Raw genomic sequence first — 17192 nt, 5'->3', positions numbered from 1 at the left:
TTTGTGTTGTTTATGTTGGTATGGTTGATTAGATATTTGAGCTGTCACAAAAGCAAAAAATATTTGTGTCAAAGTAAAGGTTATGCTTGAAATGTATCTTTTCACAAAAAGCTGGTTTTCTCCCTTTTTTAGTCGGGAACTGATATTTTCCTGAAACTTACCTACGTTCTACTGCTGATTACTAAAGAACGGAAAAAGGTAGAATCAAACTTTTTTTTTTGATGAAGGAAGGGAGTCTCATCTTTCTTGTGGTAGCTTCCATGTTTATAGAGCCATAGAACACAATATTCTGTGTGCCTTGAAAGATCAGTGAAAATCGGCTAAAATGGCCAGTAAAAAAAGGGGTTGTCTTTTGAAAAATGGCTCATTGGATTGAATGAGTTAATTACTGATGGTGTCTTATTTTTACACTGTTCCATCAAAACATTGTGACTGACAAAATGCAAATATAAAGAGGAAGGTGACGTAAAAAGCGGCTATTTCAAACACTGTGGTCACATGAGGTTCTTTGTCTTTGCCCTCAGCTGCGAGTTCTGCTGTCACCATGTCGGACACCGAGGAAGTGTAAGTGCATCACACGCTGTCGGTCAAAGCGCATGTGCTGCTGTCAGATGTTGACTGATGATTTTCAAGCATGCACAGACAGCTGTGTCTTCCTGTTTGGTTGATTTCTGACTTGTTTTCATATTTCAGGGATCAACTCGAGGGTGAGTGACCATTCGGGAATGTTTGATTGAGTTTTCAAGCATCCGCAGTCGTTTCAGCTGTCACGCCGTGTCCTTTACACGGACCAAGTTGAGCTGTTGATGATGTTCCCATGTCAACTGATGTCCTAAAATAAGGTTTTGATCATAATGCTTGAATCATTTTTGAGGTCGATTGATTTTCTTTCTTTTTTTTTACGTACCGGTACATGCTGTTAAAAGTAGGTGCGGTGGGTGATACTGCAAATTTTGGTATCAATTCCATACCAAGTAGAGTGGATCCCCGCTTTTCGCACGGGTCACGTTCGAAATGGCTATTTTTGAGACACAACTCCTACTTCAAACTCTCCTGCTAGCTTGATGTTGAAATTTTCCTTTGATTTCAGATCGACGTTTGCAATAAAAGTAACTTGTGTAATTATTACATTAGATTCAGCTCCAGAACCTTCCCCTTTCTCGCTTCAATTGCCATTGTTCACTTGTGACACAATCCAGGTTTAAGCCCTAAATATGCCTCACACACTTATTAATTACAAAATGTATCAGTACTCCCCACTCAGGAATGATAATGTACTGCAGTCGTCCCTCGCCATATCATGATTCAGTTATCGCTCCCTCACTATATCTTGTTTTTTTCCAAAAATGAATGAATTAATAAATGATCATAGCTTTGTGATTGAATACGGTCTATTATTAGTAAAGAAATATCCATATTTAAACAAATTGTACTTATTATTGGCCTAGATTGTGGATTTTCAAGCATAAAAATGGCAAAATGATCTAAGTAAATAAACTGAAATACAAATACAAGGCAGAAGAAGCATCGTAATTGTGAATGTAGTATATGTAGGACTGTATTGTACATTGGCCACTAGGTGGTGGTGTTTGGTGAGACAGGCACGAGACGCCTCACTCAGGTTCCCCAGGGAACACATTGACCATGACGCTGCTCGAGCATTCGTTTTATTTATGTCTTAGGAAGGAACTGCTAATGTGTGAGTCTATTTTATCTTATTTATGTCTAATATGTCTTGTTTTGTCTGATGATATCTACTATATTGGGTAATACGAGTGGAAAGGTGACTATAGGGGTGTTATTTCGCGTCTAGAGGGCTCTAATAATGTTAAGAACCGTATTTAGAAGATTGTAAACACGTTTTCTGTGCCATAATTGACAAAAACATTCCATCTATTAATAATGAACCCTACTTTGTGGGAATTCATTTATCACGGTCGCGGTAAACGATTAGACACGATAAAGGAGACATTACTGTACTTAGTGATGTGCGATACCCCCGATTTTTTTCCTGATTCAATACTGAGTAAAATTCAGGCTGGTATCGGTGACACCGATCCAATAATAATTAGAATAATTAAAAATAAAAGAATAATTTCGTAGCTCATAAAGACATCGGAGTAATTACTTCATTTATTTTAAACAACTGCATATCATTTAAACAAGGTATTAATAATTTCATTAGCTTTCTTTAGCCACTGTGTTAATGAAATACATTACCTCAAATGACTGACGTATCAAAGTATCAATATCTTGATTTGAGAATCAATTTTAGAGCTTATAGGCTCCAGCATACCTAGTGAGGATAAGCGACATAGAAGATGGATGGATGGAATCACATCAGGTACTTAGTAATATTCAGGTTGGTATCGACGATAACGATCAAATACCAATACAAATTAACCTCATGTGTTCGGTCAATTTTAAAAAGTTGTGTATTTCATATTATACCCTAAAGAATACAAAATTAATAATTAAATGAATATATTATTTAAATCAATTGTTAATTTAAGTAAATTAATAGTTCAATAATTAATTTAAGTTACTATATGATACAATATAGCCAAGCTAATATACAACCACAGAAAAAACAGAGGACAAAATCATATAAAATAAGTGAAAATGTTTCTTCATACAATAAAAAGAGAAAATAAGTAAAATATTAAAACCATTAAAATACATGTATTATTTTATATACTGTATATATATATACAGTATATATATATATATTATATACTGTACTGTACTGTATATACTGTATTTTATATATGTATGAACTACCATAAGAATGAAAACTTTATTCACAATTCACACATGGCTCTGTTTACGATCAGCCGTCGTTTCAACAGACAAACGTTTCAGACCAACATTACCTGAAATGACTGAAGTATCAAAAGTATCGATATTTTAATTTAAGACCTGATTTTAGATGATCAGAAGAGCTGGTGTCGATATTTTAGTATCGATCCGAACATCACTACTACCTCTAGTACTACTACTACTACTACTACCAGTACTCCTGTGGCCCAACAAACATTTGCATCTCAGCGCACAACTGTGGTGCGTTCAACAATACCGAACAAAGTGCGAAATCACAATGCTTGGCAAAACCAACATTATCAGTGACGCATAATAGACACCGACTTGTAAAAATTGGCTTTTCTTTAACAGTGCCACATGTATGCTGTACATTTGACCTGTATTATCAATTATTTGATGTGAATTTGATGTGTTTTTTGCAGGAAAAATTAAAATTGTATTTTCTTGACCAAAATTTACAAATTTTGCCGTGAATGCTGAATGGTGAAAGTGCGGGGATCCACTGCACAGAGCCCATACTGCTGATACCCTAACTGACACCCATGGAATTTTTCAAGTTCATTTAATGACATTGAGATTTTTGTTTTTAGTTTGCTGTTCATGATTTTAATTACAATGAAATACAGGATTAACATTTTAGGTGAACACAAAAATATTTATTTTCTTCTACTTTTTTTGACTTAGTTGTGAACAATAAATCCAACAATGTAACACCATCCACAAAATAATACAACTGTTCCCTTTTAAGACCTACCAATGTTTGATAAAGTCAATACAGTTGTCCCTTGCCGCTTTCCGCTTCGAATTTCGCAGCTTCACTCTATTACGTTTTTTCAAAAATATATAAATTAATAAATCATACTGTTTCATGGTTGAATACGGTCTATTATTAGTCAAAAATAAGCATATTGAAGCAAATGCTATGTCTTTGTTGCCTAAATTAAGCATATTCAAGCATAAAAATGGAAAAACGAATTTAAAAAAAAAAAAATATATATATATATATATATATATATAATAATTGGCTGGCAACCAGTCCAGGGTGTACCCCGCCTGTCACCCGAAGTCAGCTGGGATTGGCTCCAGCATGCCCCCGCGACCCTAAAGAGGAGAAGCGGTATAGAAAATGGATGGATGGATATTATAAGGCATTCAGAAGACACATTCAAAAGCTTTGTGATGACATGTAGTATTCTACACTGGTCACTATGTGTCAGTAATTTTACTGTAATGTTTGGTGAGACACACAAGCACCAGACCCGACCATCAGAACAACAGGTTTTGTATTGCAGGTTCATTATCTCACAACAGGCACAATAATCCTTAATAAAAACACAGGCTAGGGAACACATTTATAACAACGCACACACGCATGAGTCTCTTTTATGTTTTATTTTCTCTAATTATGTGTACTATATTGTTAATACAAGTTTAAAGGTAACTGTAGGGGTGTTAGTTCATGTCTAGAGGGCTCTAATAATGTTAAAAACTGTATTTAGAAGGTTGTAAACAGGTTTTCTATGCTCATAATTATGAAAATATACCATTTATAAATAAGGAATCCTACTTGGCGGATTCACTTATCACGGTCGGCTCTGCAACCACGTGACCGTGATAAACGAGGGACTACTGTATTGCAAAATAAGCAAACGAAAGACAAAATGCCATTGGCTCTCATTCAAATCTAGTGTACAGTAATAGTGTACAGTAAATATAACAATATCAACAATGTAAGAATATCAACAGCACGAGATAAAAACACACAGATATTTGAAAATAGATCGATATCATCACACTTGGTATCGATACAGATTTTGATTTCTTCTTGCTGGGTGAGTAATGCCAAAATGTAAACCACATTTTTGGAAGTACAGTAATGTATTTTCTTTCTATCACAGTACAAAGGTAACTCATAAAAAATATCACACTCACCTCAGGTGATGTTGCCAATAATTATTATTATTTTTTTTTTTTCTGTTTTCCCATTTCATGCTGTCTTTGCAAAACTGAAGACGAGGAAGGTAAAGATGACTGAAGCGGTTGTAAGCTATGACAACTGGTCTACACTAATTTGTTAGCATCTGAGTTCCACGCTTAAGTTGAAGTGTTTGACGCGGACATCTGGTGTCTAGATAAGACCTGCTGTCACACATGTAGAGGCAGTTACAGTATTTTCCAGGGGAAAAGTCTAAAATAAGGGAACACTTTGAATCTGTTGTGCAATGCACCGTACATTTCTTTTTATTTTTTTTTTTATAAAGAACATTTATGGCTCATTTTCATAGATTTAAGAGTTATTTAAAATCTATGTTTGGCCCAAACTAAGACCCAGCTGTCAGTCAAATAGTTCTAAGTTAAGGGTGTACTGTGGACTTCTGAGTGATGATTTAAATCACATGGTGAAGCAAAAAATGCCAGTGAGCTTGCAGGCTCACTGTATTTATTTTCTTGCCATGTGATCTGTTACACTTTTGTGCATTTGTCATTGACATCTTTCACGCAAAGGCCAAGGGGGTGTCTCCCATAGTCTCCAAATTCACAGGATTATTTTTTTTTCCTGCCTTCTTATCTGAAATATGACATGAGCATTGTGAGGTCAAGTCCTTTTTTTATGCTGTAGACCGCAAACGTTTGATTTGGACATAAAACGATGAATATGAGACCAGGGAGCAACATTTCAGCTTTTATTTCGAGGTATTTGCATCTGGATTGGATACACAACTTATAACAAGGGGTCCCCAAAGAGCGGCAAAAATGGAAAAATCAGCAGTAATTTCACAAGAATTAAATCAAAATGTTAAGAGGACAGCATTCTAATCTAACAAGGAAAAGTCAAACTTTTATGAGAATAAGGCCATAATATTATGAGATTTTAGTAGTATTAACTCATGTTTTATATGAGCAAAAGTATTGGACCACGTGACTGAATGGCGCATCCTATTGAATTGCTTATTCAATCAATAAATAGCACTGAACGTCTACGCTCAGTTTCAGATTGGGTAGGATGGGTTTTGCCTGTGTAAACTGCATTTAGAGGTGAAAACAACATGAGAACCTGAGAGCTGCCCATAGGTGGAAAAACAAGCAATTGTGAATGTTAGAGAAGATGGAAAATCAATCACAACCATTGCACAAACATTGGTCATAGCCACTAAAACCGTTTGGAACGTCCTGAAGGAAAACATCAGCAGGTGATGACAGAAACATTGAGAGAGATGTCAAGTAGGAGCCTAAAACAACCGGTTGTGACATTAGCAACAACCTGTAGAGGGCAGAGGTGAAGGTATCGCTGAAAAAAAATCCAAACGTACCACTCATTGGAAAGAAGAATAGAAAGACCAGACTGGAATTTGGCAAAAATTACAAAGATGAGCCTAAAAAATTCATCAGTGGATAAAATGTTTGTCTTAGAATACTTTTGGTCACATGAAAACTGGGTGGGTTCAAACAAAAGATGCTATCTTCTAAGTTGTGCATCCGATCCAGATGTAAATACCTGGAACTAAAAGCTGAAATGTTGCTCTCTGGTCTCATGTTCATCTTTTGATCTCAAACCCTAATGTTTTCAGTCTACAGCAAAAATTAGGCAATGGACCTCACTATGCCAATCCTTCTGGAGGGCACTGTGCATACGGTGGCCGAAGGGAGCAAACGCACAGCGATGTCCAAACACTCCAAACACAGAAATGATCCAAAATCATAAAACACATGCAACGGGAAAATCACATAAACCAGTGGTCCTCAACTGGTTTGACAAGCCTCTCTTTATGGGACGTTCTTCTCCAGCAGATATCTGCAGCTGTGTGGCGGACGGACAGAACGTTAAAGTCCCCACTCGGGTCCCCGGGGGACGTCAGTGATTTTCAACGAGTCGCGACCCTGAGCCATTTTCAGTGGGTCGCTACGCAATCGTTGCGAATGGCTGACTTTGCATGTGTTTTTGGGTTTGATCATTTCTGTGTTTGGAACATATGGACGTTGATGTGCGTTGGCCTCGTGTCATAACAAACTGATTTTAAATATAAAAGTTATTTCACTCTTCAGATTGGTGTAACATGGACCTTCATGCTAAACCGGGTAGACAGGAAGTTCAACATGGCCTCTGTGTGAATAAGGTCACATGGCTCCCATCGTCATCATCATCATCTGTTTCTCTTTTTGTTTTCCAGCAGCACCATCCTTCGCTCACCAATCCATCTTCTGTGTAACTAAAGCAATCTCTCACTTTTGTTTTTTAATGGCTCTGTCATGTCTGTGGTCTTCATTAATGGCCTCCTCCGACACCCTCCCTCTCCTTGGCGGTTTGGTGCATGCTGCGTGGCCGTAGCCCAGGAGGAGCTAGTAGAAGTAGAAGTAGCCCCTGAGGCGGAGGCCCAGGTAGAAGCAGAGCCCGAGGTAGAGCCTGAACCTGTGGTAGAGCCTGAACCAGAGGCAGAACCAGAGCCACAGGAGGTGGTTCATGAGGAGGAAGGTACGTGCCTTGGGCAGTCTGTTCACCCTTCTCCTGCTACCCTCTCAGCTCTCTGCTCTCTAGGACTGTCGGCACTGCAAAACACAGCTTCACTGGTTAACGCTGTTGGAATAACCAAGACAAACCAGATGCCACGCTACTTTTAGCACCTCGTAGGGCAGGGAACCATATTTGGTAGCTCACACTTAAGTCCGGATACAGCGGAATCTCGGTTCGCATCATCAATCCGTTCCAATAGAGCCTTACAATCCGTTACAATTATAGTTTTACGTGTAGAAAAAAAAGGCAATGCATGTAAATGACGAAAAGGGCTAAATGAACACTTAACGTCACTTTTACCTTCACTGAAGACTTGATTGTTGAGGCATCGGGGAGGGACAAGCAGAGATCCACACGGACACCACCTTCTTGTGGCGGAACTCTATTAGTTGGCAAACAACTACAGAGCCAATCACTGATGACATCGTAGACGAAGTGACATAAGTAGGGGACAATGACTTCCGGTTCCGGCTTCCATGCTAACAGCGATGTTTTGTGAGAAAAATAAATTATGAACAGAGTTGGATTCACACAGTGTATGAATAATAAGACAATGTGTGGCAATGCACCCACACCGAGGCAACATTTTTGACACAGAAACTGAGGTTCCACCTCACTATAAGGCAGTAGAACCTTGTCATTTATCCCAGTTAATAAATAAATAATAATAATAATAATAAACCCTAAATTCTTTGAGTGGAACCTTGGTTAGCATCATTAATTCGGTGGTTGATCTCACTGCCACATCGTTACATCGTTTGGGAACAGTCACGTCTTCAGTGAAGGTAAAAGTAACCTTAAATTTCAAATTGTTTTATGCATGTATGTTGTGTTTTAACAACACCAACAAGAGAATGTACATAAACCGAGGCAAAACTTTGACGCAAAACATAGCTTCATTCGTTAAAGCTACTGAAATAACCGAGACAAAACGGATGCAACCCTACTTTTAGCGCCTTATGGGGTAAGGAACCATATTTGGCAACTCAAACTTTAAAGACATGTTTTATGTCATAGACGGGTGATGTAACATTCGGTCCCGGTTGCCATTTTGTTTAGCTAGCTATTAGAATGCTCACAAGGGAGGACATTTTGCGATACAAAAAAATACATGAAGAGAACAGTCGGGCTCATGCAGTGTATTAACAACACGACAAGACGCCCGCCACATTGTGCGCTAACTGGAGAATGTACGTAAACCGAGGCACAATTTTGGCGTGAAAACATAGCTTCACTGGTTAACCAAGACAAAGCGGACGCAATGCTATTTTTAGCAACTTATAGAGCAAGGAACCACGTTTGGTAACTCCAACTTAAAAAACGTGTTTTATATTTTAGACAGGCGATGCGCCTTCCGGGCCCGATTGCCATTTTGTGTTGTTTGCTAGCTAATAGGATGCTAACAAGGAAGGACATTTTGTGATAAAAAAAAAAAAAACATTAAGATGGCAGTTAGACTCACGCAGTGTATTAAGAACACGACAAGACGCCCGTAATGTTGTGTGCTAACCAGAGAATGTATGTACATTTTGGCATAAAAAACATAGCTTCACTGGTTAAAGCTATTGAAATAACCAAGACAAACAGGATGCAACCCTACTTTTAGCACCTTATGGGGTAAGGAACCATATTTGGTAACTCAAACTTTAAAGACGTGTTTTATGTCATAGACGGGCGACGTAACATCCAGTTCCGGTTGCCATTCTGTTTAGCTAGCTAATAGGATGCTACCAAGGAAAGATATTCTGACGTTAAAAAACCCCATTACGAACGCAGCTGGACAACATGACAAAATGCGCACCGTATAACATTTTGGCGTAAACCTTTAACCGGGGCAGACGCTAACCGAGGTTCCACTGTATTTCAATCATTTTCTCAAGTAAAAATGTTCTATTTGAACCGAGTGCGCTATAGAGGGCTAAAGGTTGCTGGAAAATCTGCATTGCAATTTGTTTCACTTTAGGTGTTGAGCGTCAGCGTTCACGTGGAAAGCAACTAAAATGATGTCATTCTACATGCTTCATGTTAGTTAGTAACAACACCTGTCTTGCATTATGGAAGCATGCAGGCAGCATATGCTGTGCTTTGTGGAAATAGAAACATGCATGTCAAAACATTCAAATGGTTGCAACAGTCACATTTTAAATCGGCAAGGGTTGGACCATATAAAAATGTTATTACTGATGAACGACTCTTATTCAACACCATGTGGAAGTGTCGTATCATGTGATGGTGTGTTTTTAAGTTTCATTTTTATGCCACTGAATGCTCGGGTATGAATTTCTCACGTCACAACTTTAGGAAGTCCACGTGATAGCAGGGGTGTCCAAACTTTTGCCAGCGAGGGCCACAAATGGACAATCAAAGGATCCAAGGGCCAGTTTGATATTTTGTAAATGCTAAGAAGTTATATACGTATATTTCAAGAAAAAACTGCATCTCAGTTTGTGATAGAGGTGAAAAAGTGCATTATTAGTATCAACTTCTCTTTTTTTCCTATTTTTGCTGTTTTGCTGTTTACCAAACATTTATATTTTCTTCACTAATCTTTGTAAATTGTCTTTTTGTAATATTCTGAGTTTATTCCCATAATATTTGGACCATGGTATTACCATAGTATTATAACTTTTCCCCCAACCTAATTTTCCAAAAATGACATCATTTTCCAAAATGTTGTTTTTTATGATATTAAGACTTAAAATAATAATATATAAAAGATAATAACAAAATAATATTTTTTCTATGCTACTAAAATGACATTATTTATTGTTATTATTTATTATTATTGGAATAACATTTTGACTTTTTTGTCATTATATCTTGAAAATTACAGCTGTTTTTCCCATTTGTGCTCTTTTATTTCCATAATATTTTTATGTGTGCCAATAAAAAACAGCCATGGGCCGCAAATGGCCCGCGGGCCTCACTTTGGACACCCCCGCTTTAAGCCATGAATTATCTGTTCACCATAAGAGTAGTCCATCACAAGAATCCAGAGCACAGTCATGTGGGGACAAAAAAAAGTAGTATTTAAAGGTTATTTACTGAAGGCTGACTATGGGGAACAGGGATCTGTTGCACTTTGCACTTTAGTCCGGTTCAGCGTCACATAATCAGAACAAAACTGTCCAGCTCTCTGCATTCGAGTGTGCTACGACTGTGAAATGAAATATGCATAAAATGATGACAGGGAGAAGAAGAAATCCTTTACATGGCTTAATTGCCCCATCTCATCATTTGCATGGGGTCCACTTTTTAAATTGAGACCATTTTTGAAATTGATTGTATCCTTTGATTATTTCATCATGTAAAAGCCATTTGTTCGACTCCCTTAATTCTAGTGTTAGCGTTTTTTTTTTTTTGCGAGTAGATGAGAAGCGATTGCGGCAAGCTGCACCATAACATTTACACTGGGGTGCTGTCATTCAAAGCAAACGCAAACCCGCAGTGGCTTCCACTGTCCATGCAACACCCCAGTTTGGTAAATGGGCCTCATGAGCAGTGCATTGTAAAGTGGCAGCAAGCAAGTCTGACCACTAATAATCTCTGTTCTGCTCTTGCTTTGGACGCTTGGTGCATGCAGACGCCTATGAAGAGGAAGGTATGTTGATCTAGATTGTTTTATTTGATTTGTTTTTTAATCATTAAAAAAATGTTATTCTATTATTATGTGTTTTTACGTACACAAAGCTTTTTCCACACGCCGACTTGGTTTTCCGGAGAAAGGCAGAAATCATTTTGTCTCCGTGGTGTCATTAATGCAGCGGTTCTCAAACTTTTTTCCCACTTCTGCAAGGCTGAAGTCTGTAATCTCAGGTCTCGACTCAAGTCTCGAGTAAAGACGTCCAAGTCCAAGTTAAATCTTAAGTCATCAAGACAGGTTGAGTCAAATTCAACATAGGCTTGAAATTTTGATGTCCTTACAAGTCATAAAATGCCATTTTGACAAAGTAACAATCTATTACATTTGACAAATACAATCAATGCAATGTTTTGTTTTAAATAACACCATTGAGGTTTTAAGTAATACACACATTTGTTGTTTGTTCTTAAACCTGATTGGATGTTAATAGATGCATTCAATGTGGCAAATTCAAAGGGAAAAAGATGTCGTCTTGCTGGAAATGACATAATAACAATCACGGTAGTTCGATACTTTGAACGGGGACACATTTTACTCAACACATTCACTGAAAATCTCAAGTACTCTCAAGTCATTAGTCCAAAGGCTGAGTCAGGTCGTACGTCATTCATGTCAAAGTCCAAATCGAATTTCAAGTCTTGATGATATTGTCAAGTGAAGTCCACGTCATTAAAAATTGTCACGTGACGCGAGTCCACACCTCTGCTACGAAGGGATGCGTAACGAAACTCAGTATCGAAATGGCGTCAGTGACGACGAAAAACTAAATAGCGAACAGTGCCGCATTTCGGTGCCAAATTAATAGTTACCGTTAATATAGCACTGAAATTTCAATTCATTTATTTTAATGAATTCCATTTATTTATGTTGTTTAATTTTATTAATATAATGCAATTTTTTAAATTCAGTTTTATTTTATTAATTATATGTATTTTTAAATGTTTATCAATTTGATTTGAAATTATTAATTTTATTAATTTCAATTAATATTTGATATATTAATTTAGCACTGAAATTGAAATGTAGTCATTATAGTGATTTCATTCATTTAATTCTATTAATTCAATTGTATCTTATTATATTTATTTTAATAATTTTATTTATTTCACTTAGATTTATAAATTTTATTAATTTAAATGAATATTGACTATATTAGTTTTCCACTGAAATTTAAATTAATATAGTCATTTTATGATTATTTATTATTTATTATTTATTGTGTATTATTTATTATTTATTATTATTTTTAAATGTAATAATTGTATTAATTTAAATCAATAGTTATTATTAATTTAGCTCTGAAACGAGGTACAGTAACTTGCACACACGAGTTTCTCGCGACACTGTCTCATGATCCACCACTAACTGCAAGGTGCATTCATGAGCGTTGGAATTCTGAACACCAACGTTACAACACAAGTGGGTCGCTACGCTAATTTCATTAATGGTAACGGTAGTCTAACATCACCATAAATGATTACCAATGTTCAATTTGTGCTCCAGTTGTGCAGAATATATGCATTTAAAGTACTGTAAAATCTAGCAGTTTGTTATTGTTCATTTTAATGACATTTTATTTATCTGGTAAAATGTGGGTGTTAAACTTTAAATTACTATTCTGTTCAAACTTTTTTTATGCACCGGTTTCAAAAGTATCAGTATCAGATAATATGTAAACGATAGCCAACCCTATTACTGCGACGCCCAAACTTTCATTCCACCTGCTAAACTTTAGTTCTGACTTGGTCTCCACACCGCACAGCTTGAGAAACGCTGCATTAGTGCAACATGAAGAACCAAAACGCTGATTCATGGTTAAACTACTCATCTCTGCCTCTTCTCTTCTTTGCATGAATGTGTCCCGCCAGTGGAGGAGGGAGATCAAGATGGTACTTTGTATTTCCTGCTGAGTCGTGTTGCCTTGCTTGTTTTTTCTTCCTGTTGGAGTGGGGTTATCTAAGCCAGTCTTTCCCAACCTTTATTTTGCGTTACAAAAATTTCATGGCACACCACCAAACAAAATGTTGTGTGAATGGGTGGTTAATTACACCCCTGAGAGAGCAAGAATGGATCTTAAGAAGGCTCTAAATAGAGCTTAAAATTACAAAAAGACAAAATGGGAGACCACAGCTCAAAAGAACCCGAAAACCGCCTGAAACAGAAATGACAGAAATGACTTTTTTGTTCCGTAACCCTCAGACGAGGGCCTTCAGTCGTGAGGAATGCCCCCTGCAACATCTCCACATAACCAGCTTCCATTTGACGCCCCTGCGCAACCTGAAGCTCCATTGTTCCATTGAAGGAAAAAGCAGCCTAAATAATGATGGCACCCCCTCCACTGTGCTGTATGGAAAACATCCCAGGTGGGATCTCCTTGTCATGCCAGTAACGTCAGGACATCAAGGTTCCATTTTTTCTCCTCAGAGATTAAAAACTTTCTTCCACCTTTCGATGTCCGATGTTTGATGCTCTCGTGAAAATTCCAAATGGGCAATTGTGTGGCGCTGAAGGAGCTGAGACTTTCGAAGACCTTTCTTAAAAGCCGCCTCTCGCAGATGCCGTCTGATGTTTACTGGACTGCACTCGGCACCTGTAACGACCTTCATTTGGCCAGAGGATGGTCCCGTGTTTTGACGAACACCCAGTCAGATTGGACATTTTTTGGGGTCGACCACTTGACTTTTTTGTTTCCCCTCAGGACCTTTGATGAAGTTTCAAATGACTGTCTTACAGCATCCAACCGGAGCAGCAATGGGGCGCTGCGAGAGGCCTTGCTTATGCAGCTCAACAATCCCACCGTGTTTTTTGCTTCATCAAGAGATCATGACGGTGTTAATACCTAACACCAAATCACATTCAATCCACATTCTTGCCAAGATTTTGGCTTTTAAAGGCTGTGGACTCAAACTGTTGATGAAATGATGAACAGCCTATTTCACTTTAAAGTTTGTTTGCAATGAATTGCTGACTCAGATTTGTTTTTGCTTTCTCCCGTTTCTTCCTTTTGCTTTTTGAAGCTCTACTTAAAACCTCCTTAAGATCCAACAGTGCAAAATGTAAATTGTTGCCATTTTTCAGCTGGTCTGAAAATTTTGATCAGGAGTGTATGCACTGTTCGGACCAAGTAGGTGAAATTCGATTATTTCCCGCTGATCTCTTACGGCACGGTAGTTGGGAATTGCTGACCTAAACTCATCACAAACCATATGAACAGTCCCGTGAAAACCCAGCTCCTTTTTTTTTACCATGCACATCGATTAACAGTCCAATGTGTGCTTACGTATGTTTAAAAAAACCCCAACAACTATTCAGGTAAATGACCGTGTTTCCTTTACACACTAATACACACCAAATTAACTCAATAAATCAGGTGACCGTGTCAACCCAGGGGACTTAACACAGGAATCTACTACTGGAGGTGTGAAAGCACTTGCAGCCCTGTGTTGTAACTCAGCTACTCGACATGGACCCCCCCTCCCCACAATTAACCAACAGGGTGCTGGACTTCATCTTCCTCCACTTTTATGCGTTTAACAGTGTGATCTCTGTCCCCTCTCTCCCTCTGCTGTCGCCATGACGCTGATCATCCAGAAGAAAAGCCAAAGTTCAAGTGAGGAATTCTTGGATGTATTGAACAAGCAGCCATGCATTGGTGATGTATTATTGTTGTATAACTCATGGTGAATATGGAATGTTGTTTGCCTCCACAGACCAACGGCTCCCAAGATCCCCGATGGGGAGAAAGTAGACTTTGATGTACGTATCTTAGTTGACAGGTAGCTTCACTCAGCCGTGGTTAATTGCAGTCACTGGCTAAAAATAAACCCCCATCACATAGAGTAGAGGTATTGTCATATGATTCAGAATGTGTATCCATGGGTAATCAATAACCTCCATCTAGACCAAAAATATATTTTAACAAAACAACTAAAAAAGAAAAAAACAACACCAGCAAAAATGGCAAAATCAGCAGTAATTTTACAAGAATAAAGTTAAAACATTAAGAAAAAAAGGGTTGTGATCTAATTTAAAAGGTTGTAATTTTATGAGAATAATGTCAAATGTGCAGAAAAATAACGTCACTTTGGTAGCATAAAGTTGAAATATTAACGAAATACTTGGTTAAGTTGTAATATGATGAACAACAAACACAACAACAAATAACGTGGCAATTTTTGGAAAATTAGCTTGTGTAAAAAGTTATAATGTGACAAGAATAAAGTCAAAATGTGGGATAATAATTACAAGGACATTTACACAAAGAAAGTTGAAAATTACAAAAAAACCCAAAACAACAACAGCAGAAATGAAAAAAGCTGTAATTTTACAAAAATAAAGTCCAAATATAATAAGAAAAAAACAATTTATGAGAGTAAGCTCGTTATCCATCTTTTCTATGCCGTTTCTCCTCACGAGGGTTGCGGAGGTATGCTGGAGCCTGTCCCAGCTGGCTTTGGGCGAGAGGCGGTGTACACCCTGGACTGGTCGCCAGCCAATCACAGGGCAATAAGCTCGTTATATTATGGTAAAAAAAAAAAATCCTTTTAGTAGCATAAAGTTGAAATATTAAAGAAAAAATACGTTATTTTTAAATTTGTATTACTATGATAAACAAACAACAAAGTAAAGTTGTCATTTTTGTAAAATGATTCTTTACACAAGGTCTGTACCAGGAAAATACCAGTAAATTTACCAGGAAAACATTTTAAAAATAAGGAAAAATTTGGGAAAACATATTACATAAACAAATTCTGGTCATCAACTATTTTCCCTTATTTATTTATATAGATATTTTGTCATTATTTTTATTTTTATGGAAAATTTCTGTAAAAAAAATCAAGTTAAAATATTAAGAGAAAAAAGTTGTAATTTAACGAGAAAAGGTCTTAATTTTACGAGTAATACTATGAGAAAGTCTTGATATTACGAGATGAAAATTTACTAAGATTATTTGAGAAGGGAGTTGAAATATTTTGATAAAAAAAACACAAAAATGGGGGGAAAAGAGAAAAGAGCAAAGTTGATACTAATAACAGGCTTTTTCACTTATACGACAAAGCTGAGATGCAGTTTTTTTCTAGAATTGTATAGAACTTGTTAGCATATCTACATGTGTTGCTTTACAAAATATCAATTGCCCTTGCAATATTTCTGGTACTAATTCCATTAGCCTTTTGGGAAAGTAACTAGTAACTCGTTACTGCAGATATGCAACATCAGGCTTTTTATAGCAAAAGAAAACCATAACAATGGCAGTATTTTCCTATCTTTTTTATATATGAATTAATTCAATAAATATAGTAAGGACAGTTATATTGAGATATGTGGCGCCTCGTTAAATGGCTTTAAAATCACCTTTAAAAGGCAAAAAATGAGCTATTTTACCATGACTGTCACATAACAACCACTCCAAAATGTTTCCTGTAAATCACGATGTGGGTGACAAAGGGGACACTGTGTCCAAAAACTTTTGTCCATATGTGTATGTGCCATGTACGTGTGCTTTTAAGACATGTCTGAGGTCCGCCGTTGTTCTACATATCGCAGGACATCCAGAAGAAACGTCAAAACAAAGACCTGATTGAGCTCCAGTCGCTGATCGATGCCCACTTTGAGTGCAGGAAGAAGGAGGAAGAGGAGTTAATTGCTCTTAAGGAAAGAATTGTGAGGTTTTTACACTGGCGTACTAGTATTATATCTGTACTGTGTTCAGAGCTCAGCGTGTAACGATGTCTTTTGGCTGACGTACGTTCAGGAGAAGCGTCGTGCGGAGCGAGCAGAGCAGCAAAGGATTCGTTCCGAGAAGGATAAAGAGCGACAAGCCAGACGGGAGGTACACAGCTTCTTAACTGTGACGTTTTTCAGTGTACAGTAATCCCAGTCTAGCCGACTCGAGTGCCACACCGAACATCACAGTAACATTACTGACAACTAGTGACCAGTGTAGAATACTACATATCATTCACTGTGCATTTAAATGCGTCTTCTTTCTGTATTTTGCTTCATTTAGCCATATTTATGCTTAAAAAATATGATTTCTCGCATAAAATACATGCAATTTGCTTCAATATGCATATTGTTTGACTAATAGTAGACCGTATACAACCATGATTTATTCATTTGTATATTTTTGAAAAAGCGTGATAGAGTGAGGCTGCGAAGCGCAATGCGATGTGGGGAAGGACGACTGTACTTGAAAATAACTTGAAGTTTACGGAA

General features: G+C 37.3%; 1 protein-coding gene across 4 annotated transcripts in view; it reads left to right on the top strand.

The window, feature by feature from the left end:
* LOC129178872 (troponin T, fast skeletal muscle isoforms-like) overlaps positions 1-17192 on the top strand; it is a 28537-nt gene that overhangs the window by 5544 nt on the left and 5801 nt on the right. Inside the window, exons 2-10 of one of the 4 annotated variants that reach the window (XM_054771517.1) lie at positions 525-564; positions 694-707; positions 7148-7291; positions 10914-10931; positions 12842-12862; positions 14565-14583; positions 14684-14729; positions 16521-16637; positions 16729-16806. In XM_054771517.1, the coding sequence (XP_054627492.1) occupies positions 545-564; positions 694-707; positions 7148-7291; positions 10914-10931; positions 12842-12862; positions 14565-14583; positions 14684-14729; positions 16521-16637; positions 16729-16806 (477 nt within the window). In that variant the 5' untranslated portion in view covers positions 525-544. Of the gene's footprint in view, positions 1-524; positions 565-693; positions 708-6363; positions 7292-10913; positions 10932-12841; positions 12863-14564; positions 14584-14683; positions 14730-16520; positions 16638-16728; positions 16807-17192 lie in introns of those variants that run through there. The other 3 variants (XM_054771518.1, XM_054771519.1, XM_054771516.1) reach the window with 3 other exon arrangements.

Source organism: Dunckerocampus dactyliophorus, chromosome 3 (assembly GCF_027744805.1).
Source record: "Dunckerocampus dactyliophorus isolate RoL2022-P2 chromosome 3, RoL_Ddac_1.1, whole genome shotgun sequence".
NCBI classification, from domain to species: Eukaryota; Metazoa; Chordata; class Actinopteri; order Syngnathiformes; family Syngnathidae; genus Dunckerocampus; species Dunckerocampus dactyliophorus.
This window is presented reverse-complemented; position numbering and strand designations above follow the sequence as displayed.